Raw genomic sequence first — 25,879 nt, forward strand, 5'->3', positions numbered from 1 at the left:
GTAAAAGCAGCGTGAATGGATGAACCCTTTCTGTCAGCTGATCAGAGCATGTCGATACCTCCATCTAATTTCTGTCAAATACTAGAAACACTCCTGTCCACATGAGTCAATATTCGTGCCGAACAATCTCAACATCTAGTAGAATCTATGACTACAAATTCCTATGGTTCGGATGGCCAGAGGAGGTCCAATGTGCTACTTGATGGGTGTGTCTAGTACAGTGGCCATTCAGTGCATATTTTATGTATTGCATATACTGTCTACATGAATATCATATATACATGATTTCCTTTTGAAGACTATAGTTTGTTTTTGACATATATACAGTACATTGGGGTATATCAATGGGAATTAGTGCTTGGCAAAAGCAAATACTGTACTCCAGTAATCCTAGCAGCTAGTCAAATTTGAAGTATCAATGATGGTACAGACTTGACTAGTTACCAAGGACATGAATTTTTCTTAGTAGTAGTGTGCCAGTGACCTATCTACGATCCAATCCTGGTATGTCAATAGATCTGTACTAGTCAGCTGTATAGGGTCTCGTTCAGCCTTCGTGGGTTAGTTAAGGGAGTCTTCGACTTTCTAAAGCTCCTGATGAAAAGTGATTTGATTGCATTTTCTATGACAACATTGAAGAGTCCCAACTCGTAGACCTTCTGTGGTGTAATCCTCTGACACATGTAGGTGATTTTACTGATTACTAATATAGATATGGGACTGTACAAAAAATATATTATATATTGCAATACAATTGCTTTCGAAACCCGTTTTATGAGTGCTGTACCATACTCTCTTCTAAAGATCGTTTTAGGAATTCTGCTTCCACCCTGCATATTGATGTTGGAGTTTAAAACTAAGGCAGAAATGTCACATGTGCCTCAGGCTCAGGATTTCCACCAATTTCCAAGGTTTTATGTAGAGACCTCATCTCCTAATATGAGACTGGAACATGTAGTGGTGAGTATTGCTTCTCCTCATAGTTCCTGTAAGATGAAGGGTAGAGATGAGCGAGCATGCTCGTCCGAGCATTAGCATACTCGAAAGTACTCGTCACTCAAGCAAGCACCATGAGGTGCTCGGGTAAATAGATAGAGAGAGAGAGAACGAGAGAGAGAACGAACTTTCCCCTATGCCGAGCATGGTGCACCTTGAAAAATGCTCGAGTCTCCCATTGACTTTAATGGGGTTCGTTACTCGAACCGAGCTCTCGAGCATTACAAAACCTTGGCTCGAGTAGGGTCTTTGTAGCTTCTGTATAACTGCAGATCACAGCTTACTTCTCTTAGGTTCTGGAATGTCTCTGTTCAAAGTTACTTTACATTTGATTTTCATTGTCTTAGCCATGCTCAATAAGATTTTTGGTTGAGCTGGCTCTTGCACTGCTTCTCAAGAGAAAAACCGAGCCCTGTACCCAGTACAATGTATGTTCTGCACCTTCCAGTGTTCTGGTCATGGTGAAGGATGAGGCGAGATGATTGATCAGCCAAAACCTGTTCCACCTAGGGGCACACCAAGGGATGGTTTCTAGTACCTGGAAACCCATGTCTGGGGGAATCAGTAGCTACACTTGATGACATTCTTTCTTCCCGTAGCTTCCACTAGAGGAAGTACCATTCGTACATAGCTTCTACTAGAGGAAGTACCATTCATACATGTGCTTATAGTTAATTTTGAATTCGATAAAAGCAGTTGAAATGCTGATGTGTTTCCCCCAGTGGTAGCTGCCACCAGAACCAATTTTATCATCTAACGTTTTATTACCATTTGAAAGGAGCTCTTAAAAATATAAAACTCTGCTCTTAAAAATATATACAATGAAATTAATTGGCACCAAAACTTAGACCTATCCAGATGAAACAAGATGAAATTATGTGAACACTTTACTGGTAAGACCATTTGAAGCCACCAGAAATATAATAAGGTAACCTCTAATGCACTATAGACTCCCAGGCATATCACCTTTTTTAAAGCGATATTCCCACCTTATCCAAACATGGATGAGATGGGAATACAGGGTTCCTGTCCTTGTCCACCATTGGGTGGGATTATGGAACCAGCCGGCTGTTTCTGTGAGACCCGTAGAAATGAATTGGATTTACATAAATAACGTAGCACAGCAGTCTACGCTGGTTATATAAATTCTGAGATTCAAAAACAGCGTAGCTCTCAAGTTTGGCTGTTTTTGGCATATTCCACTCCCATGTCTAGACCTGCCCCCCCCCCCCCCCAGCTCTGGCCACTTCATACAGGAGAAGATGAGTTAGGCCAAAGCTGGGCGTCAGTACTGGCAATGGGAGTGGGGTATGCCATATATGTCCAAATTGGGAATACCCCTTTTATCCTGTATGTATTACAAGGGATATTACATACTCTCAGTAACCCATAGACCACGCTATTCAAAAAAGTTGGATGTAAGAAATTGCTAAACTGACCACAATGTTTGGGGGATTTTGTCTGCACTATGGGCACCAACAAATTTGGAAATCTTCTATTAAAATAAACACCCTATATTTGCCATTATCCCTACACTCTCCTGTCGGAGGCGGTCTACCAAGTGTCAGATTATTCACTTGAACTCTAGTGGTTTAAAATCATTGTTTTAGATTTCCTCACATATTAGAGAATGTAAATGTTTTTTACCTCCGTGGCATGGATCAATCAGCCAGAGGTCATTACATTGCAGCCTCTAATAAGAAAAGAGAAGTTTTGGAAAAACTTCGTAAACCCATAAACTCAATCATCTGTAGTTTTCACTTTTCGTCAAAATTTTTTCTTTTTTCAGCAAAATTTTGATGCCGAGAAAGGAGTAAAAAAATTGGCTGAAGAAAGGAATCCTCATTTACAAGGAAGTCTGTCCGTAACTAGAAAAATTTGTGAGTTCTACAGCGCCCCCATTGTCAAGTTTTGGTTTCACACTGTAAGTATAGTACATGTCACATGTTCAATCATTTACTGATATAATATATTTTTAGCCCTGTATTTCACGTATGTACTGATAATGTTCTTGTCATTCCTAGATGGCATACTTGGTTTTCCTTATGTTGTTTACATATGTGGTGTTGGTGAAGATGGAGCCAGTGCCGAGTGTCCAAGAATGGCTGGTCATTACTTACATCTTTACTAATGCTCTAGAGAAAGTCAGAGAGGTGAGTGTTCTGGAACTTGGAACCTGGTGTCATTTGTACAACTATAAGGTCTTGTCTGCTTTGGACATTGCCTCTTTATCAGATGAGCTGCTCTTGGAACTCTACAGCAAGTGTTCATATGCCCTGCAGCGCCCCCGCAGGGATAACTAAATAGAACCGTTTGAATTATAATTGATGATCTATATGTGTAATGCAAAGACATGTGGGGTTTTGTAGAGCAAGATACACTTTTTGTAGCTGCTGCCCATAAAAGTGAATTCCCCAATAGAGTATTTTAAAATGGGTTTCCAAACCCATTTGTATATCAAAATAATGGGCCCTTCTATATATTTTTTTGCGTGCATAATATGCTGCGTATTTCCACATGCAAAAAAAATCCAGAGGCTGAAATACACAGGGAATAGGCGATTTTTGGTCCATGAATACGCAGTGTATACACAGACCAAAATACATTTACTCCCATGTGATTTGAGCCTTTATACTTTATTCACTTCCCCAACTTATGGTTGGTGAGACAGGAGAAAGCTGCTGCCACACACCTCCGTTAGTCTCTTATCTTCCATGAGAGCAAAGAATCAGGCATATTAAAGTCTTTCTTTTGGCATCTGCCATTGGGTAAAAGTTGGAACACCCCTATACACATTAAATGGTTGGCCAATACCACTGAAATTGAAGGATTCAGACAATGTTCCTCTAATATGTATGATCACCTTAAGGCCTTAGTCACACGGGCGTTTTTTCACGCGATTTGCGCATCACATGACGGATGCGCATGCGCAAATCGCGTGACCGGCGCCGAAAAATCGGCCGAAAATCTGCTCATGAATGGGTGTGACTGAGATCAGCCTCTGATTGGCTCAGGCTGAGCCAATCAGGGGCAAGCCTGAGTCACACCCCCTTCACACCCACTGCAGGACGGCCGCGGGGATCTCAAGCTGCCGGGAGCAGGTGAGTACATCCTTTTTTTTTATTTTTTCACTTTTCAGGATGCATTGCAGGGAAGGGGTTATATATTTAACCCCTTCCCGACAATTAACCCCGCGCACGCCGGCAGCCCATTGCTTTCAATGGAGCGGCTGTATTGCCGCTCCATTGAATTCAATGGGAAAACATCGTTCTTCTCTGCCACAGCTGTTCCAGCTGTGGCAGAGAAGAATGATTTGTCTTCTATATGTTCTCAATGGGGTCGGCGCTGCTGCCGCCGGCCCCATTGAGCGCATATAGAGAAGAGAACAGGAATCGCAGATCGCAGATAGGTGCGATCTGCGATTTCTGTTCTCTAATTTATCGGACGAGCGCATAAAAAGCGCTCATGTGTCCGATACCATTGCAAAGCAATGGTTTTAAAAAATCGCCGGACGCATGCGTATGCGCAAATCGCGGCAATAAACGCCCGTGTGACTGAGCCCTAAGTCATTGGCTCACAATGTAAACCATGTAAATGACACTAGAGATGTAGTTTTTCTTGCGGGGGAGAAAATTGATAATTTCTTTGTCAGGGGACTTTGAAAATTAAAATATAATCCAACAGGATTATGCATGGTATGTTCAAAGTGTCCCCATCCAGACACAATTGTTTCCAAATACTAGTAAACTGAAACGAACCTGTGGAATGCATAAAATGGCTTGTACACAACTTTGAGTCTGTTGTATTGTCTTAGGTAATGTTTGTAAGGATAGTATATTTTTGTTAATAAGGTGTATGGCAATTTACAGGAGCAACCTTTTGAAAAGTTTGGTTCAGCTGGTTTGGGTTCAATCCGAATTAGCTGAACTGAAGCAAAAGTTCACCAACACCCCTAAAACTGATGCATAACACTATCTAAGAGCCATAAGAGTTATACACTGCTTCTATGGCTCTTAGACTGTGTTATATACCGGTGTTCAGGACTAAGGTTGAGCAAACCCAACCAATAGAACCGTGTTTTGGGTAGAACTTTGCTAAAGCTTGGCTCGGATTTGTGTTGAACCAACATTTTTGCAAAGTTTGACCCAAAACAGGGTTCTATGAGTTTAGTTCACTCCACACTATAAAGTAGCACTATGCATTCATTTTATGTACACAGAAAAATCATCTCTTCTGTTCCAGGAACTTTAGATTTATTAGCAATGTTTGTTTAAAGGGGATCTATCACAAATGTCCACCAAATATGAAAATGTTGAACTGATGTAATTTTTTTTTAACCCTTTATAATTGAAAAGGCATGGTGACTGCAGCCAATGTAAAATAAAGTGAGTCACTTAGACCCTTTTAGCAGAAAGTTGAGTAATTAAGTAGAAGAGATATTTTTAATTAAAAATCAAATGTTAATGAAATAATTTCAAATTCAACAGAATTCTCTAGTTATAAGAAACAAAGGCCGAACAAATGGGATTTATTAGCTGTACTGTTAGTAAATTAATTTGAAGCATTAGCATGTTGCCAGACCCATACCTGGAATTGAGCCATGCTATAGATGAGCTCCCATGGGTTGGCCACTTGTTGGTGCTATAGAGGTACCATGTTTGTCCACAGCTCTTCCTGCGTGCTGGATGTTGTAAAGTCAATGCTGATTGGTCTGCGGATGCTGTTGGCAGCCCTGCTTTATACACTTACTGAAGTGGCACAACCTGGGATAGTAATCCTATATAATTCGGCAGACTTGGAGTGGCCCACAAGGAAACGGGTGAATCCTCCGGTGGGCCCTGAACCAGGAGTGGCCCCCCACACAGCGCTGTACACCCACTGCAATACATACTGGTAGGCAGAGTACAGCAGCTTAGGTGGTAATTGCATGTAACTGTTCAGTGGGCCCCAAAATAATTATTACTGGTGATCCATAGGGGCCCCAGTCCGACACTCCAAGGATTGCATAGACATAAAAAATACCATTTTCATCAATGTATATTGTTGAAAGTTCATGAAAAAGACCACCGTCTGCATTCTCTCTGAACTTTTTATTTAAGTGAGTTCTAAACTTTTTATATAAATTGGAAGTAAAGCTGAAGCAGGAGCCAATCACAGGAGGTACTAAACTTGTTATTGCAGACTGATGCGGTGAAGCTTGCAGTAATTGTGTTTCCTGGAAACTTTTTGTGTTATCATTTAACTTGTTTGCAAATGATTGAAAACGTGTGACATATTATTATGCAGAGGTGTTTATTGGCGATGGTATCAGGTACCGGGCACGGGCTGCAGACTTTCTGGTTGCCCCAGTCTTATCTCCACCATCACACTAAAGAGTAATTGGTTATTATGCACATCATGTTCCCAACCTTCCAGGTGCCCGGTGTTCAGGAGTGTTGGAATATTCCTTTAGGGCCACATCATATTTACAAGGTGTGTAGAGTCAATGGGTTCACAGTAAATAAACTCTGATACTATGATGTAATAGCCGAAGTGGTGGGAATTCAGTGCTAATATGTTGGCAATATACAGTAGATACAAAAAGTCTACATCCCTGTTAAAGTGCCACGTTTTTGTCATTTTTAACAGACAATCATTTCAGATTTATTTGCACCTTCAGTGTGACCCGTTATCTGTACAATTCCACTGACAAACAAGCTGAAATTCTTTAGGGTAGAAAAAAAACTGAAATAATGCAGTTGCATAAATACCCACACCCTAAAACTAATACTTTGTTGATGTACTCTTTGACTTTATGGCAGCATTTTGGGTAGGTGTCCATCAGTATGGCACATCTTGACTTGGTAATCTTTGACAGATTTGGAGTGCTTTTGCAAGGAAGAGTAAGCAGATTGCAAGGGCATCTCATGTGTAGCGCCCTCTTCAGGTCAACCCACAGATCTTCAATGGGATTCAGGTCTGTGCTCTGACTGGGTCATTCCAAAACTTTGATCTTCTTCTGAAGAAGCCATTCTTTTGTTGATTTGGAGGTATACTTTTTGACTCGTTAGTCTGCTGAAAGGTGAAATTCCTCTTCAGCTTTTTAGCCGAGGCCTGAAGGTTTTGTGCCAAAATGGACTGATATTTGGGACAGTTCAGAATTCCCTCCGCCCTGACTGAAGCCCCTGTTCCTGCAGCAGAAAACATCCCTAAAGCATAATGCTGCCTCCACCATCTTCACTGTGGGTATGGTGCTCTTTTGGTGATGCACAGTGTTGGCTTTGCGCCAAGCATTCCTTTTGGAATTATGTCCAAAAAGTTCCCCCTTGGTTTCATCAGACCATAACATGTTCTCTAACATACTTTTGGCAGACATAATGGAAGTTTGGCAAAAGCTAGCCGGTCTTGGATGCTTTCCTTTGTTAGAAATGGCTCATCCTGGTAGTGACAGACATTATTGCAAACAGAAGTTGTTGTTGTTAGCCCTCCGTGCTTTTCGGCTTTTCGGTTTTGCACTGAAGTGCAGGCATGTAAACATTGCACGCACAATATGCAGAGAATAGAACCCATTGGTTTCAATGGGTTCGTCCACATGCATGTATTTTTTCTGTGCATTTCAGGCGTGCTACTTCTGTTTTCCTGTGCATTTGTGTATGAGAAGTCCCCATAGAAGTCAATGGGGATGCGCTAATGTGCACGCAATACACTAGGAGATCCATGAAAAAGTACAGTAAAATAAACCGATGCATGCACGAAAAAGCACATGTTTAACTTTGCTGTTTAAGGACTTAGTCACGCGATGCGCCTGTGTGACTGAGCCCTTACTGCAGGAAGAAGACGGCCGCACTTCAGGACGGACCACTCCCCGCAGCGCTGAAGAAAAAGACATGACCGGCAATGAAGCCGTTCACATGTTCTTAATTCCGGCGCTGCAGAGAGACGTCCGTCCTGAAGTGCGTCCGTCTTCTTCCTGCAGTAACACGAGCGCCGATGCACCCCTGTGTCTAAGCCCTCACTTTAATATTACTTTATTGCCCTCAGTGGCTGAACGTTTCTTGCCATGTATGCACCAAACTTCTTATTTTCTTCTTTTAGGTTTTTATGTCGAAACCAGGGAAATGCTCTCAAAAAATCAAAGTCTGGATGAGTGAATACTGGAATGTGACAGACTTCCTAGCGATTATTTTATTCGTAATTGGTTTTGCCCTTCGCTGGGCTGATCAACCTCTAAAAACAGCAGGAAGAATAATTTACTGCCTGAACATCATATTTTGGTATACACGACTTCTGGATTTCTTTGCTGTGAACCAGCAAGCTGGACCTTACATTACTATGATTGGGAAGATGGTATGTGTGAAGCAAACGCACAAATGTCAACTTGTAACACCATGAAGTATCAGTAAAAAATGTTAATATGTTTAAAGGGATTCTCCATTTATAAAAGTGTGATTAATACTGGGACTTGCAAATGGAACCCTGGTTCCCAGAGTATATAGGGGTCCTAGTGTATCACTGTATTGTGCTATACAGTAATATTTTCCATACAAAATCCTACTACTATCACATGTTTTTACAGAATTACCAGGAATATAAGCCCCTTATGACAAAAATATCAATCACCGCCACAAAAACTACTATGCTTCACAGAGAAATGTACTGTCTTTTACATTAATATATAACTTATATTAATAATTATTTTTAAAAGCCTAATTGCACCCTAAGCCATCCCAAACACTAATCTAGCAATGGAAAAGTGGAGCAACCGCCCTGAAAAAGGTGATCCTACACAGGAGCCTAACCCAACTTTTTTTCCTTTCATAAAAGAGGAGGTATCCAACGTTCATGGTCAGGAAAAACGAGATTGCTAGATTAGTGTTAGGGTGCAATTAGGCTTTCTAAAATAATTATTATTATACCGTATATACCGGCGTATAAGACGACTTTTGAACCCCGAAAAATCTGCTCTGCAGTCGGGGGTCGTCTTATCCGCCGGTAATACAAAAAAAAAAAAGTGTAAAAAAAAAAAATTTTATTACTCACCTCCCACGGCGTTCTGTCGCGCTCCGGCAGGATGTCGCTCGCTCCGGCAGGCTGTCGCTCGCTCCTCGTCCCCGCCGCAGCATAGCTTTCTGAATGCGGGGTTTGAAATCCCCGCTTCCAGAAAGCTAATACACACGCCGGCAGCCATGACAGCATTGAATGGCTGTGATTGGCTAAAGCACACGTGGCTTCAGCCAATCACACTATTCAATGACATCATTGAATGGCTGTGATTGGCTGAAGGCGCACGTGTTAGCAATCACACCCATTCAATGATGTCATTGAATAGTGTGATTGGCTGAAGCCACATGTGCTTTAGCCAATCACAGCCATTCAATGATGTCATGGCTGCCGGCGTGTGTATTAGCTTTCTGGAAGCGGGGATTTCAAGCCCCACATGCAGAAAGCTATGCTGCGCCGGGGACGAGGAGCGAGCGACATCCTGCCGGAGCGAGCGACATCCTGCCGGAGCGCGACAGAACGCCGTGGGAGGTGAGTAATAAAATTTTTTTTTTTTTCTCCACTGAATACCGGCGTATAAGGTGACAGTTGGGGGGTCGTCTTATACGCCCCGTCGCCTTATACGCCGGTATATACGGTAAGTTAAATATTAATGTAAAAAAACTTCTCTGTAAACCCGACTATCGTATGTTGCATTATATCAGTTGTAGAGGGGGTAACTATACTGTCTGGAAGCACATATAGTAGGGAGCATTGTGCTGAAATAGTGCTCCTTCCTTTGCTATTGAATTGTAGCTACAAGTTTTGTTGGTGGAGTTCCAGGGGTTAAAATTAGGGGGCAGAGCAGGACAATTTTTTCAGTACAACTAAACTGTATTTTACTTTTCTTTCTAGACATCCAACATGTTCGGCATTGTTATCATAATGGCTATTGTTCTGTTGGCCTTTGGTGTGGCACGGAAAGCGATTCTTTCTCCAAGAGAACCTCCTTCTTGGACACTGGCCCGTGATATTCTATTTCAGCCATACTGGATGATGTTTGGTGAAGTCTATGCTAGTGAAATAGATGGTAAGCCATAGTACTGGTAACACCGCTTGTAACATTGATGATTATTGCCTTATACTGTGTTGTAAATTTAGGATCATGAATGATAAAATGGTAGAGTTGGAAGGGACCTCCAGGGTCATCGGGTCCAACCCCCTGCTCAATGCAGGATCACTAAATCATCCCAGACAGATGTCTTTCCAGCCTTTGTTTCAACACTTCCATTGAAGGAGAACTCCCCACCTTCCGTGGTAACCTGTTCCACTCATTGATCACCCTCACTGTCAGAAAGTTTTTTTCTAATATCTAATCTGTGTCTCCTCCCTTTCAGTTTTATGCCACGGCTTCTAGCCATATATTTCCTTCATGGATGTATTTTGCCCATATAGACTGGTCTCACTAATATAGTATTAATATCTCCTTCCAGCGTGTGAAGACGATCCAGATTGTCCTCCTGGCTCATTCATCACTCCATTTCTTCAAGCTGTCTATCTTTTTATTCAGTACATCATCATGGTCAACCTGCTGATTTCTTTTTATAAGTAGGTATCAATGGTATGTTAATGCTAGCTCACTGGTCAGTAGCATGCTTGTAGCCAATACATCAAATGCTTTTAGATGAGCTGAGTCTCGTCTGAATGAGGGAGTGACGTCACCGCCAGCTCATTCGCTCTCGTTCAGTCTATTTAGACAGGCAGACACATTGTTGGCTTGTTCAAACGAGCATCACTAAGTCTTTCACATTTGCTGTAAAATTGAAAGACCGAATGCTGTTTAAAATGAACGATCTGTCAATGAGCCACCAATTTTAGTGACCCAAAAAAGGGTCCTATAAAATTGTAAGTAGATGGGGATTAATGGTTTTGGGTGCACACACAATACAGGCCTATACATACTCAGTGTCCATTAATAATAGCTTTAAAATCTGCCCAGCAATGGGGTTACTTGTAACCAGTAACCTTGCCATTGGCCATCTCTAAAACCCTAGCCATTGGTCAGCCTGGATAATGAGAGAAATTCCCTGATCTGCTGAGCGCTGTGGTGTGATATGAGGTGATGAGAAAAAGCCTCTGATTGGTGGCTGGTCTTCAAGTCTGTCCCTACAGAGAGGAAGTTGGAGAGAGGAGCAGACTCATGGCTAGAGCATGCCCCCAGTCTCTCTGTAAATTACAGCACTCTTTAATAATTTTTGTACAGGACCTGCAAAATAATACCCCAAAACAGTAATGCAAGTGTAAGATGCACCCCAGATACGTTTTCCTGACCAAATCAAGTGTATGACTATAGTGGTTGGTATGTGCTCCATTACCTACAGTGGCAGATTTATTATTAACATGTCATGCCTCACAGGGCAAGTTTTTTAAATGAGTCAACAATGCAATAAAAACCCCGGAAGATTTCAGATGACGGCTCAGTACTCTGCACATTCCAGCACTAGAGCTGTCCACGGAAATCTTTTGGGTTTTAACTGCATGGTCAGTGCAGCAAGCCCCAGAGATTTTCCGGGCGTGCCACGAAAGAGGTTAATGGTAGGCACCTGGAACCACAGTACAGTATGTCCCTGGTACGTTATTGACACTAAGCAATGAGATTCTTTTTACAAACAATTTAATAAATTGGAAGTATTGCGGTGTAGAATGGATTATAGTGCAGCAAAAATGCTGACTGATGAGAGAGATTCTCTTTGTAGCATCATTACTATGCTTCATAGTCATCTCTTACAGCTTCCGTGATTCACAAGTAATACTTGCGGATTAGATAACTATATCTGCACTACCATGTAGTTCAGTGTTTACCAAACCGCGTTCCTCACGACCCCCAACAGGTCATGATTTGAGGATATCCAAAAATAATTATATCACCTGTGCAATACTGAGGAAATCCTGAAAACATGACCTGTTGGGGTCGTGAGGATTGGAGTTGGGAAACACTAGTGTAGATTGATAAGTTTTAGAAACATTATATGTTAACACCTTTTTTGTCTTTTCTTGTTCAGTAACGTGTACATGGCGATGAAATCCATTTCTCACAAATTGTGGAAGTATAACCGCTACCGATATATCATGACGTATCATGACAAGCCATGGCTACCCCCTCCATTCATCCTTCTTAGCCATATATATCTAATCATCCAACGTCTTTGCCAGCATCACCATCACACTGAGAATGACCAAGATGAAGGGGATGGTGGATTAAGTAAGTCATTTAGTTTATTTTTCAGGACTCAATGGAGATTAGAGTAGTGTCAACAAAAGATCCTATAATAGTGATCACTTGGTCCTTATTATTTACTTGGGGGGGGGGGGGAATGCAAAACCCAAGCTGCAAACAGTAAGGGCCCTTTTAGATGAACCGATGAATGTAGGGAGTAAGGTAGCCAGGTAATCCGTAGTCAAGTCCAGACCTGAAGGCTCTTTCCTGTGGCTCTCAGCTCTGGCTAATAGTAGTGTCCATGGAGAAGGGTTGACTTGGTATAGAAACCCCTTTTAGGGCAATAATTTCTGCCTTTCTGACAGAAAATATCAACCAAATAAACTGTTTGACACTTGACAATCTAATTATTTTTGTATTTTATACTGTACATGAATGGTGTATACTATACTTCATCTAAATGGAATAAGAGGTTTGTTGAAGTAGTTGGATCTCTTGAGATGCTAGATATTCCATGCGGCAGACGGCTTCTCCATACACAGCGCCGACTCCCCACCATACATGTTGCACCTTCAGGTTGTCAATGCATCGGGTGGTGACATGTAGTACTGTACACCTAATGCACTGGGAGTCTTGACAGTGCATCGAGTCCAAAAAAGTGAACACACTGTGAAGAGGAGAACATAGAACAGCTTCTCCATACACAGCACCCAGCCAAGGAAGAACAGCTCTGGGGACAAGTGTGCAGATATAGGACACAGCAGGGATTGTGTATGTACGACTCAATAACATATATAAAACAGCCTTTATGAATAAAGTGGTATATGGGAACAGCTGTATCTGTAGAGCACAGTGCAGGCACAGCTAGAGCGCCCTCTACTGCCTTGGTAAATACAGATCTTCCTAGCAATGTAATCTACTAGCTGCATAGCAGAAGAGGGGTTTTGATTGAAAAAAATGAATAGATTAATAAAACCTATTGCTAAAATTCTTAGAATTGCCTATTCTGTACTTTAAGAAAAAGGCTATTTAAATGACTGTTACACTTTAAGAGTCCCCTTCCACGTTTCTCCTTACAGCCATTACCTAGAGGCAGGCATACACCTGGTACATGCTTGACAAACTGAATACCTGTAAATTAATTTTATTTTTTGGTTAATACACGCTGTATTTAATTTAATGTACTAAGATCCGTCATACTAAACCGTAGACTGTTCTATACAATAAAGAAACCCTAAAGGCCTGACAGACATAAAGTAGCAGTTAGTGGAAAATGTAAATTCGCCCCATGCCTTGATGTGTTTAATCAGTAGCTCTATTCTACAGGGCTTTATGGCTTGATTTGACTGTAGCGAGCTGTAGAAAAACAGTATTTTCCCTGTGATTAACACACTTGCAACCCACAGTTCAGCTTTGTTTTCATCCTTTTAAACTGCCTAATTAAATCCAGCTCCTTGCTGACATTATTGTACAATGTGGACATTCACAGAATCACTTTTAATGTACCATTGGGAATCTCATTGTTGTTAGAAATATCAAACAGAATCCTACCTCCCGAGATGCCTTTAAATGAGACTTCTAGACGGAGCCGTACTGCCACCTTGTGGCCAGATTTCATAGTTGCTTCAATATTTTTTTTTTAAACAATCCTATTTTATTGAGTCTATCACAGAATGAAAATGCAGGTTACATTAATATTAATTCAAGTGGAAAAACTAGGAAGTGGCAGGAACACGCAGGTCCCTAACAGAAATTATTAAGTTTAAGTACTTGTTAAGGTTTCCAAATGCTTAAAAGGTTGTACCATTTTCCCAGTTTGCAATTTCTTCAAAGCGGCACAGTTGTGAAACCCCTTCTGCTCACTGGGACAGAGAAGGTGCCTCCACATAAGCGGGATTAGGAGCCTAGCAGCAGAAATCAGGAACGTTGGTAGGTTTTTGTTAGAGGGGTGCAAATAGGTGAAAGGTTCCCATAGGAGAATATTGACTGGTGATAATTTGATGGGAGTTGAGCATATTTTCTTGATAAGTTCTACTATTTATGACCAATAAGGTGTAATCATCGGGCATTCCCACCAGATGTGTAGCAGAGAGCCACTGTTAAGGCTACAACGCCAATGGGAGTCTGAGGTCGTAGGTTTTAATTTAGCTAGGCTAGCAGGCATCTTATACCATGTCGTAAGAAGTTTATAGGAATTTCCCTGGATTCGAACACCTCTACTAAATTCGTGGGCGTTGGTAAGCTTTTGACGGTGTCTTCTCTGGAGAAGGTCACGATGTAAACTTGGTAAGACGGCACCTCTAGGTGTAGGTCAAGTTGATTGCAGTCAAATCCCTGGGTGGGGAAGACCTGCCACAACTGTGTATAGAGAGAGTGCTGTGTGGGAAGGAGACAACCTGTCCCAAAAGACATCCGAAGGAGAGATAAAGCAAGGAGGATTCCCTGGAGATACAGCCCCAGGGAGGGGTGAGAACTATAGGTAAAGAAGAAGAAAAATACTCCTGCGCTCAGAGTGCCCCAGGTGTGTGACAGCACCAAGATAAGATCAAGGGAGGACCAAGTAACTGCGGATGGTTGAAAGCCAGGACTAGTAAATGAATGGTGGAAGCTTCATGAACGTATAAGTGGTAGTTTATTGAATATACAGAGTCAGAGTGCAACGCGTTTCGGAGCCGATATGCTCCATTCTGAAGCAGAAATTAAAAATGTGGTAAAGCAAAGAAGAACACATTTATGAAACGGTGAAACAAAAGAAGACAGTGACAAGAAGAGGGGGGGGGGGCACAAAAAGTATATACACAATTAAGAAATGAATATATGATATAATGTTTGCAATACAATTACATACATGTAGTGCAGGAGTATTTTTCTTCTTTACTGGTAGTTCTCTGGAGAAGGTGGTCTTCAAGTCTCTCCCCCACTCCCTAAGGTACCATGGTTTATTGGGAGCAGAATTTAGTAACAAGCCTTTATAAAGTCTCGATGTCCGTTTATATGAGTGGGATGGGAGGGACAAGTATATTTTGAACCAGATTGGGTCTCTAAGTTTGTCGCTGTACTGTGTTTGAAATTGTGGATTGAAATATATTTCCAGCTTCTCCAGAAAAGTGAGTGGGCGTTTTTGTACGAAAGTCTCAACTTGGTTAGGGGTGTCTAGTTGTGTATCTTTAAGTATGTTATGAACTGTCAAAGATTTTCAATTATTCAACCACATCACCAAACATGCTAGTGACGACATCTGTTTGAGTTCTCTCTCTTACACATACTTGCCAATGTTTAAGGCGAAGTCTGTATATAGTTCCTGTTCACACACAAGCAGTCACCTCACCAAACTAGTAACCAACAAAGACTTCTTCAGTGCAGCAAATCCGCACAGACATGAATACGGCTAACATCAAATGTACCTCCTTTAACATTCAAGAATTGAACACCCCTCGAAAAAGAAACCAAGAGTTTACCCTGAGTCAGATGTAGTATTTCTTCAAGAAACTCACTTCAGACATGACCACGTACCAAAACTCCCCACACACAAATATTCAAAATGGTTCCCCAGCTCCTATACCTCTGCCTCAAAAGGAGTGTCCATAGGAAAAAAACTCCCCTTTATCCCCTTACTCTGCGTTTCAGGCCTGGAAGGTTGATATTTATTTCTAAAAAGATCCACTTCACACACAAAAATTTCTTTTGCAAACCTCTATGCCCCAAACCAAAGACAGGTGTCTTGGCTGTGCAAAACGATCGAAAAATTCATGGAACTAGCCGAGGGCTTAACTGTTAATAGGAGGTGATGGGAATGTGGCACTAGACACTTCACTGGACACCACAGCACTTGTGTCCACAGTCCCCCAGAGGCAGCTGAATAACCTAATCAGAATACCACCTTAAAGATGCATGGAGGGGACTCCGTCCTAAAACCAATACTTTATATAATTCTTGTCTTATTTTATTTTTTTTTTTGGTGGCGGTTGACTTGTAACATTCGCAATGTATTTGCTGTTTGTATGTATTCTGTAACACAAAATGACTCGAGAATGGATCATTTTCATTTGTGGTTTCGTTTCAGAACTTTATCTTAGTGATGATGAATTGAGAAAGCTCCATGACTTTGAAGAAAAATGTATGGAAACCTACTTTCATGAGAAAGACGAAAGTTTACACTCAAGTGACAGTGAAAGGATCCGTGCTACAGCACTAAGGTAGAAAACGCTTTATGTATCAAGAACTCCAGTCGTCCCGTGCCAGAGTGCACCCAAAATGATTCCATGGGACTGTAGACGTTCTGTTGGCCGATCTACAGAAAACACAAAACTTGGTTAATATTTCTTACTACTGTCAAAGTATTACATCTGTTTCACACCTCAATGGAACCCCACAGACTCCATTATAAGCAACATTACTCTGGATACTAGTGTGTTGCAGCTGATTGTCGAAGCTTCATATCCGTTCTGCCTTGACAAGATTAGAATATACTATCAATTCTGTAATTGACATTAGCCAAGAAAACTGCACTTTAGGGGCGTTGATTAGCTTGAAGCTCCCCAATCCAATATCTGTAACGGGGATCACACCTACCGTGTGCCATTTATAATACTGTGTCTTCTTTGGACCTCCTCAGATACTAGACCCTGTTTGTATTTGCTGGCCCCTAAGATGTGAACCAAATAATTCTGGAGCTTATTAAGAATAACTTATTATGGGTAATGGTAAATGACAAACCGATAAGACACTAAACCAGATCACCACGACATGACTTCATACGGTATATGACTTATGTCGGGTAAAGCATGGGTCAGCCTTATAACTACTTCTTTATTCTCCTCTGTTCTTCTATCCCTTTCTCTTTATGCTTTTTCTGTTTTTCTTTCCTCGTTTCTCTTTCCCATTTCACCCATTGCTTACAATTTTTTAAAATCAAAATCTCTCATTATAGGGGCGTCCTGACAGCAGTGGTCAATGAAAGCCGATGTAGTGTCTTAGACTAATGATGCATACTAGTACACAGTGTGTATCAGGTAGTCGGAGAGGCTGGTGCGGCCATCTTTGTTTGTTCAGGCCCTGTGCGTTGCTTCAATGAAAGCAGGTGTAGTGTTATTTCCTAGTATGGCTCACCTTAGGGCTTTTTCACAGGGGCGATTTTCACATCCCTGTGCTATCCGTTTTTGCAACTCACAGCACACGGACAGCACACTGAGCCATTACCGTCAATGGGGCTATACAGACATGCATTTTATTTTTACACGGACTGATGATCTGTGTAAAAAAAAAAAAAAAAAATTAGGATTTTGTTATCCTGGTCCCATTTCTTGGATGACAGTCACCAATTCAAGTCAATGAATGCACAAGAAAAAACTAGGGTCACATGGATGACATAAGTATGCATTTTGTTTTACAAGGATTATTGCTAAGCAATGCTAGAAAAAAAGATTGTACACGTAATGGCTGAAGGACATTTGGTCTCACGGTGGCCAAGAGCCTGAACATGGTTCCTACACACACAGGGCCCTGTAACGATGGTACCACCTGTCTCTGGATGTAGGAAAAAGAAACAGTTGGAGCTGCTCGTGCTTGTCGGAGGATCAGATGATCCTCTCTACTGGTGGTCTGTAGGGGGCGTCCTGAGCCTGGTCGCCTTTTGTGCCCTCAGGCATCCACTGGTCCCAACACCTCCTAACGGTCTGGTCAGAGCAGCCCCGATGACGGCAATTCGTTGATACGACCATCCAGCTTCTCGCATTCCAATAATGCCCCCTCTCAGACTCTGGTAATGGGGTGAAATCTCTTCTCTGCGTCATAGAGGCGTCTAGTGGTCAACAAGCTCTACATAAGGCCAAGGGTGCAAGGTTGGAACCACTTTTAGGGCCTCATCTAATCTCCCACAACTCTAAGCATTTGTATATCTGCCTGAGATGGAACTGCATGCCGAGTTTTGCAGCAAAATGACAACTTCTAGGTGCTTGATTTTTTTTTGACAGAGTATGTATGTACCACCACATTCCCCATCTCCTGTTTATCACATTACTATAATAGACACTTCATATATTTGTTTAAAGATCAGCTAGAAACTGTATAATGAGGCATTTACTAATGGCCTCATGTCGTTAGAGCAGTGATGATGTCTCTGTAAGAAACCCATCCCATTTCCTTATTGCCCACATGGCATTGCCATCCTAAGCAAGGCCGCTGATAGAAGGATACTGAAATGGACCCGTCCACAAATGGGCTCCATTCAATAGGGGAACTAACACCTGTGCAGTGCCAAGGTGTTGTTCAGAGAAAGCCATTGATGCAATAGTCTTGTGCCCCTTCATCAGTGGCCATGTGTAGGACTCAACACTCTACGGGCATGATATCTCATAGAGGCATTGGCTCTGCTCTGAAGACATGACTCTATTGCCTCATGACATCATTTCTAGCTTATCTTAAAGTAAATATATGTATATGAGTGTGTGTGTATGAATGTATATGTATAATATATATTTTTTTCAATATTAGCCAGCACCTTTAATGAGCATTATTTTCTTGTTTTCACACAGAACTGAAGAAATGTTCTTGCAGCTTAAGGAAATGAATGAGAAAGTGTTCTACATAAAGGATTCCTTGATATCTCTGGATAGTCAGCTGGGACACTTACAAGACATTTCAGCCTTGACTGTGGACACATTGAAAGTGATCTCAGCCGTAGATACATTACAAGTGGAAGAAGCCCTTATACAAGACCAGGAAACCTTGTCATGTAAGAAGATACCTCATAGTTGGAGTAATGTCGCATGTTCGAAAAATAACAGGCAATCTAATTATTACAGCATGCCACCTTCACTGCTGAGGACATTGGCAAGGAGCCAGTGGCCTTCGGAGTGCCGCGATCCTTCTACGCAAACATGTTCTATTCCTTTAGAAAACTGTAAAACGAAGGAATCCGAGTCAGAAAGTGACCCCGTCACTTCTGGAATGTCATCGGAGAGCAAGTCTACTACACAGTATGGGAATTTTCTTCTTGTTCCTTCAAGTCCCGTTGGGAAGTCCTACTCCGATGACCTTTTTTCAGTTGTTCCTGAAGTTATTTATAGTGATGAAACCGATTTCAGAGATTGTGAAACCAAAGATAGTATTTATAACCCTCCGACCGACCTGATTGCCCCTGATCAAGAAGATACGGAGAATGAAGATATACAAGTGGCAACCAATCATAAGCTAGAGCTTCCAGAAATAAGTGTAGACCAATATGATGTGGACTCTGTTGGTCAAAAAACCATTAGTTACTATGATTATGGAAGCGGTTTTGTGAACTGGGCCTTTTCAGAAGAAGGAGAAGTTGGAGTTTTCAATGGTGGCAAGAACCAAAAACGATGTATTCACCCCAATCACTGTGAAGACTGTCAATGTTTAAATAACTTTGATCAAAGTGTTCATGTCAAGGACACAAATGTACGTTCTTATAGCTCTGGGAAGGATATGCCATACGATGAGCAGCAGCAGAACACCTCCTTCTGGTTCAGCCCTCATCATATGAACTGGAATTTCCATAAATCCAGCTTCAAAGCACCAAAAGATAAGAAAGAAGGGAAGACGAGTACAATAAAAGGTATAGATTCTATTTATGAAGCACAATCCAAATAGATGACCGCGACCTCCTGGGACCCTCTTATTGATGCCCAATACTGATACTGTTTGAGTGCAGATTTTTATGCTTACTTAGAACTAGAGATGAGCGAATGTACTCGTTTTGAGTAATTACTCGATCGAGCACCGCGATTTTCGAGTACTTCCGTACTTGGGTGAAAAGATTCGGGGGGTGTCGGGGGGCGGAGCTGGGGGTAGCAGCGGGGAACAGGGGGGAGCCCTCGCTCTCTCCCCCCCCCACTCCCCGCTGCAACCCCCCACTCACCCAAGGCGCCCCCTGAATCTTTTCACCCGAGTACGGAAGTACTCGAAAATCGCGGCGCTCAGGCGAAAAAGGGGCGTGGCCGAGTACGCTCGCTCATCTCTACTTAGAACCTTTTTGTTTCTGGATGTTTTTTGACTTTTATGTTTTTTCAGAGTTTGCGAAATGTTCCGAGCTCAATCAAGTTGCATGGGCTAAAGAGAAAATACGGAACACTTTCAGAAGATCGCACCGAGAGAAGAAAAAACAGACTCCGCTTCAAGTGCCTGTAAGTCCAACAAAGGAATTGTAAACCTCAGATTTGCGGATCCCCAAATTTGCATTGGCTAGGCTTTCATGTGGAAGAGACCACCTGCCTATAAGGGCTCCTTCACACGAACGTATTTGCGTGCGCAATACGCAGAGAATAAAACCCATTGATTTCAATGGGTTCGTTCTTATTTCACTTTTTGGCACATGCGGAAAAAATGGCAGCATGCTGTATTTTTGTGCAGATTTGCACACCGAAAGTCTGCATAGAAGTCTATGGGAGGTGCACCAGTGTACACTTAATGCTAGCGCAAATGCGCAATACGCTGCACGATTCCATAAAAAAAAGAACACATCTGGACCTCATTAGGCTAAATAGCCTTTTAAATGATAGTGGGAGGGGTGTCCTGCACCCATGTGAACATCCCCTGGCTGTGCAAAAAGTACCGTAAAATGCTCCAATAGGCGCACTAAAGTGCATCGCTCATGGCGCAAATGCGTTACGCTAAACGTCTCTCTGAAGTAGCCCTAAGGTGAACAGTGTTGCTGTAAGACAGAGCCGGTGTAATGCACACAGGCGAATATTGTGAGCAGCGACACTTGGAAAATTGATGTAACCAAGGGCATTGACCACAGGCCTCTGTAATATGGCTTGCCGCTGAAGTGCGACCTGACGAGGGATATGATGCTGTACAGGAGACCCTCTTCAGGTCTCTGGAAAATGTCTCTCTCACTTTTGAGGTGATTTCCTCTCTCCACCTGCCTTTTAGGCCTGATTCACACAACCGTATTTGTGCACTTTTTTGCGTACGCAATACGCAGAGAACAGAACCCATTGATTTCACGTGTACGTATTTTGCATGCGCATTTCAGTCACTCAAAAAAATACAAAGCGTGCTCTATCTTTTTTGCTTGTTTGCAGGGAAAGGGAACATATTGAACTCCTTACACTAATTGGCCACATCAGTGGCTTACAGCATTGTTGCATGTGTTTTTGCACGCAAATACAGTAAAACAAAAAAACGCACTTGAGCATGCAAATCCGTAACGCCCATCTTGCAAAAGTTCAGTGCAAATGCAAATGTAAATACGCATGCACTCATGTGAACCGGTGTTGGGGCTCCTTTACATGGGCGTATCTGCGTGCATCTAGAACCCATTGATTTCAATGGGTTCGTTCACACACAAATGAACATGCGCGGCATGCGCAAAACGTACAGTAAAATATGCTGAAATGCACGCAGAAAAGCCTCGTGCAAATACTGCTACGGGCAGGTGTTGGCTGTAAGAAACAGCCGGCACTCGTATTGTATGGAGCAAGTTCAACCCCCCCCATACCCCTCCATAGAAACCCCAAACCTCCAAGACCTAAATGTATGTCCTGCAGCGTAAAAGGGATTAAAAGTTCTAAATCAGGACATTTATTGGTCTTTTTATGTTTTTTTCTGAACTCTTAACAAGTGAAGAAATAATTAGCAAAACTGAGAAATCTTATACCGCACACCGGTTGCACTTGTTCTTTGGCTCATATTAGCTAAGTGGATGTTTGTAGTGTATTTTAGACAATCTGTAGGATTACGGCCCCGATATTGTAATCTGTACATTGCAGGAACGGATAGTTACATCACTCCTGCATTTGCCAGGATGGACTGACATTCTCTGCAGGTTTATATTGACCTGATGACCTGATACCAATAGGAGATAACATGTTCTCCAGCACAGACAAGATATCCTACCGTATGTCTGGCCTTATTTCTGACTTTTCCCTCTTGCAGGTGATTACCGTTGATGGCTGTTCCCAAAGCACCCAGATGAGCTCCGAACCGGCAGAATGCAGCGGCCTGAAGAATGAAGAGGTGGAACCCAGCAAGAACAGGCTCTCCGTATCCAGTTTTAATCAACTAAGTAAGTGGCCACCTGCTGCTAACAAAACAATATGATCCCTGTCCTAATATGCATTAATCTCCCCAAGTAAGTATCTACTGTAGCAGAGATAGGAAGATTCTTTACTAGTTCTCAATGTACTTCTGGAAACTCACTCGCTTCAAAACAAAAAGATTAAAATATTTCGAAGTGGAACAAAACACACGGAGGACATCGATAGCACAACCTATATACTGGCTGAACTAACCAATTACCGCTAGGAAGAGTAAGGTTACATTTAAAAGGGTTGTATGATACCAGTAAAAAAAAGTCCTATTTCTGTCCATCAGCAGTGCCATTATTGTCTACGTGCCTAATATTGCCATTATAATGGTTGCATGTGATTATAAAAGACATTGTAGAAATTCCACAGACACTTATTGGTTTCAAATCACACAAGATGGCAATATACTTGAATGTTGCATTACAGAACTGTAAAAAAGAAATGTTTAAAAGTCAATTTCAACTGTGTCATTGCAATCTGGTTCCTGGTGGTAGCTTCATAGGAACCACATGCAACAAACGTGTCATAGTAACATAGTAACATAGTATGTAAGGCCGAATGAAGACATTGTCCATCTAGTCCAGCCTGTCTATCCTACTGTGTTGATCCAGAGGAAGGCAAAAAACCCCAAGGCCAGAAGCCAATTAGCCCTTTTGGGGGAAAAATTCCTTCCCGACTCCCTAATGGCAATCAGACTGTTCCCTGGATCAACCCCTAATAGTTCCTACCTGCTTATATACCAGGATTGACACTTAACCTAATATTTATATCCTGTAATATCCTTCTTCTCCAGAAAGACATCAAGTCCCCTTTTAAACTCCTCTATGTCCCCTCACACTGTCTATACTGACCAATGACTCTCACCGTCTGTCCAGTTATCTCCTCTCATGTTATAGGCCCTGTCCTTCATGGTCTTCCCACTCGAGAATTCGAGAAAAGAAATCCCATCTAGTGCGGAATAGATAGGGAACTAAATAGTAAGTAGGTATTCTAGACCCACCAGATCCAAAGTCCACCAAAATCTAAAAGAGCTCAGTATTCTAGACACTAGGGTGTAGACTGCTCAGATAGGTTGTCATCATAGTCACCAAGAAGCCACCTTTGAAACCGTTAATGAACCATCAGAGAAGCCAAAGAAAAAAGGGAACCGAATAGGCGCTAAGTGAATCATTTATAACTCAAATTACCACACGGTTAGCAGGGGGAAAAAAAGAAACACTCATGTATATGGGGAGAGAGGAAGGGTCACCTCCTCTCTACCTCCTGGATGCCAATGAAGACCTCAGTGGAGTAGACCAATCAGGAGGAATTCCACGTTTAATGAAAAAGACGTGGCTAAGCACATTTTAGGGATATTTATCATTTGTCCCCTTCTTTGTCTCCTTCTCCTTAGCACCTATCCGTTTTTTTATTATCCCTTCATTTCCCACTCAGATCTCTCTCTCTCGCCGCCTTGCTGTTACTGCCTTGCCCTATCTTCAAGAGTATCAGTTTGCATCTCATTAAGCCTTCCATGCCAATGGTCTATCTCCATTCACCTGAGACATGTTCTTAAAGGCTATAGACACATTTTGAGGGCATTTTTGATTTTAATGCATCTACTTTGGGTTGCAAATCATTTGTGCTATGGTGTCTAATTAAAACTTTTGCAACGTTTGGCTGCTACAGCTTATGTATATCACTGTATACAGCAATCTGCAGAAAGCTTTTAGTTTCTCACCCTCATGTCCCTTCTCTCTCTGTCTCTTGGATGTGCACAGGAGCTAGTATTTGCGGGGACGAGTATCGGGCATCTTTTGCCCAACATTCGTCCCTTCTAAAAGGGCCGTTAGCCAGTAGAGCAAAGTGTGATTGTTCTCAGTAAGAGAAACCAATAATCTTGTAGATATGATAACTTTTAATGGCTAACAAAAATACATGATGTTACAGCAAGCTTTTGGATCCTCTCAGAATCCTTCCTCAGGCAAATGGATGGGGCACATATACACATGATCACATGGGAGGGTACAGACATGGTGAACTTAATTTGCACTAGATAAATACCAGATAGCATAAGAGGGCACAGACATTGTGATTAATAGCACTTAGATAAATATCAGGGAGGGAGGGATGAGCAAAACAGTAAATAATTAGTCCAGTGACAAGGAATGTGAAAGTTTATAATCTCTACATTGCTGTTAGGGAGATAACACCAGGCCAACCTGTCACCTCCGCTGTGGGTTTCTCATTTATCACTATCTCTACTTGATACAACCATGACATAGGAGTTTCGTTTATGTTCCCTGAGGAGCCCTTTGATCTTAAGGGTGAAACGCATAGAGAAGGATATGAATATGCCATCAAGGTTTAATGGTGTCATTGGTTCCTTACATTTGCACTATTTTTCTACATCTGCAAAGTTTCTCTATATCTACAATGCATGTTTATCCATGATACGTAGTACTACACACTGTAGCCTATATTAACCATATATGAATGTAGATAAAGACTAGTGGCTTTTGTTTTACATTTTTGACCAGGATTGGAACACATGGCTTATGTTCGGCAGCAACTTAAAGCTCAAGAAATTGGAAGAAATCTATTACAGACAAATGAATACTTGAGACACTCTCAAGAGGTAAGGGCAGCTGAGGAAATGCTTATAAATTATAGTTTTCCAACTTTTTGAGTAGTGGTTATGTAATTATTGTCACTACTGATCCTACTGAACTTTAACCCCTCTAAGGACCAAGCACGGTAAATATACGGTCCTAGGCTTTAATCCCCGACGATAGCAAAAGTACCACGCAGGATTAAAGCCTCTGTTCCTGCAATTAAGCAGGAGCAGGTTGGGTTCTCAATTGTCAGACACAGCTGAGGACCCAGAGGAGAAGCAGTTTTAGCTACTTCTGCCTTCTCCTTCCCCAGGTATATAGCGCTCAATGAGCACTGTGTATTAAAAAGTAAAAAACGGAAGTATTACTTCCACTACGCGACCCAGTGATCACATGACTGCTGGGTGCCCCTGTTATAGCAGAGCTGCAGGGTCCTAGCAGACACAGATCGACTCTGTTCATGACTGTCGTCACTTCAGGGCAATGTTTTCCCTTGTAACTGGGGCTCCCATCTATGCGGCTCCTATGGGTGCCCCAGCTACAGTGGAAAAATGTGAAATAAAAATTAAAAAAAAAAGACAGACAATATGAATGACCCCCAGAGGTCTTATATGACGTCATGTGGAACATAGATGGTAAAAAAAAAAAAAGTTACAAAAAAAAGTTTAAAAAAATTACATAATAAAATAAAAATATATACATATAAAAAAGAAAATGACCCACCGAAACCCAAACCGTCGCCATATGCGCCCTGTAATCCAAAACTGTGTATATTATATATCAAAATGTCTGAAACAAAATGAAGAGCCTATTGCCATACTTTATTTTAGTGTAAATATAATTAAAAAAAAAAAACTGTAAATGTTAAAAAATATATATATTTTAGCTTTTTACCCCCAATAAAGCTAAAAAAAAACAGACAAAAAAGTCAGTGAAGACAGATATAAAAAAAAATACTCATACATTTCACGGGGAACAAAAAACGCAGCAAAAAAAAAAAGTTTTTTAGCTGAAAAAAAAAATAGGGCAAAAAAACCTCACATTGGTAAAATCCC

The 25,879-nt window shown here is 41.6% G+C and overlaps 1 protein-coding gene across 2 annotated transcripts in view; it reads left to right on the forward strand.

The window, feature by feature from the left end:
* Nucleotides 1-25,879, forward strand: part of TRPM6 (transient receptor potential cation channel subfamily M member 6) — a 152,501-nt gene that overhangs the window by 73,838 nt on the left and 52,784 nt on the right. Inside the window, exons 18-29 of one of the 2 annotated variants that reach the window (XM_066604163.1) lie at nt 805-954; nt 2,786-2,920; nt 3,021-3,149; nt 8,071-8,322; nt 9,871-10,045; nt 10,449-10,563; nt 12,018-12,217; nt 16,236-16,368; nt 18,706-19,754; nt 20,210-20,322; nt 22,079-22,208; nt 24,750-24,847. In XM_066604163.1, the coding sequence (XP_066460260.1) occupies nt 805-954; nt 2,786-2,920; nt 3,021-3,149; nt 8,071-8,322; nt 9,871-10,045; nt 10,449-10,563; nt 12,018-12,217; nt 16,236-16,368; nt 18,706-19,754; nt 20,210-20,322; nt 22,079-22,208; nt 24,750-24,847 (2,679 nt within the window). Of the gene's footprint in view, nt 1-804; nt 955-2,785; nt 2,921-3,020; nt 3,150-8,070; nt 8,323-9,870; nt 10,046-10,448; nt 10,564-12,017; nt 12,218-16,235; nt 16,369-18,705; nt 19,755-20,209; nt 20,323-22,078; nt 22,209-24,749; nt 24,848-25,879 lie in introns of those variants that run through there. The other variant, XM_066604161.1, reaches the window with a different exon arrangement.

Source organism: Eleutherodactylus coqui, chromosome 5, assembly GCF_035609145.1.
Source record: "Eleutherodactylus coqui strain aEleCoq1 chromosome 5, aEleCoq1.hap1, whole genome shotgun sequence".
Lineage (NCBI taxonomy): Eukaryota > Metazoa > Chordata > Amphibia > Anura > Eleutherodactylidae > Eleutherodactylus > Eleutherodactylus coqui.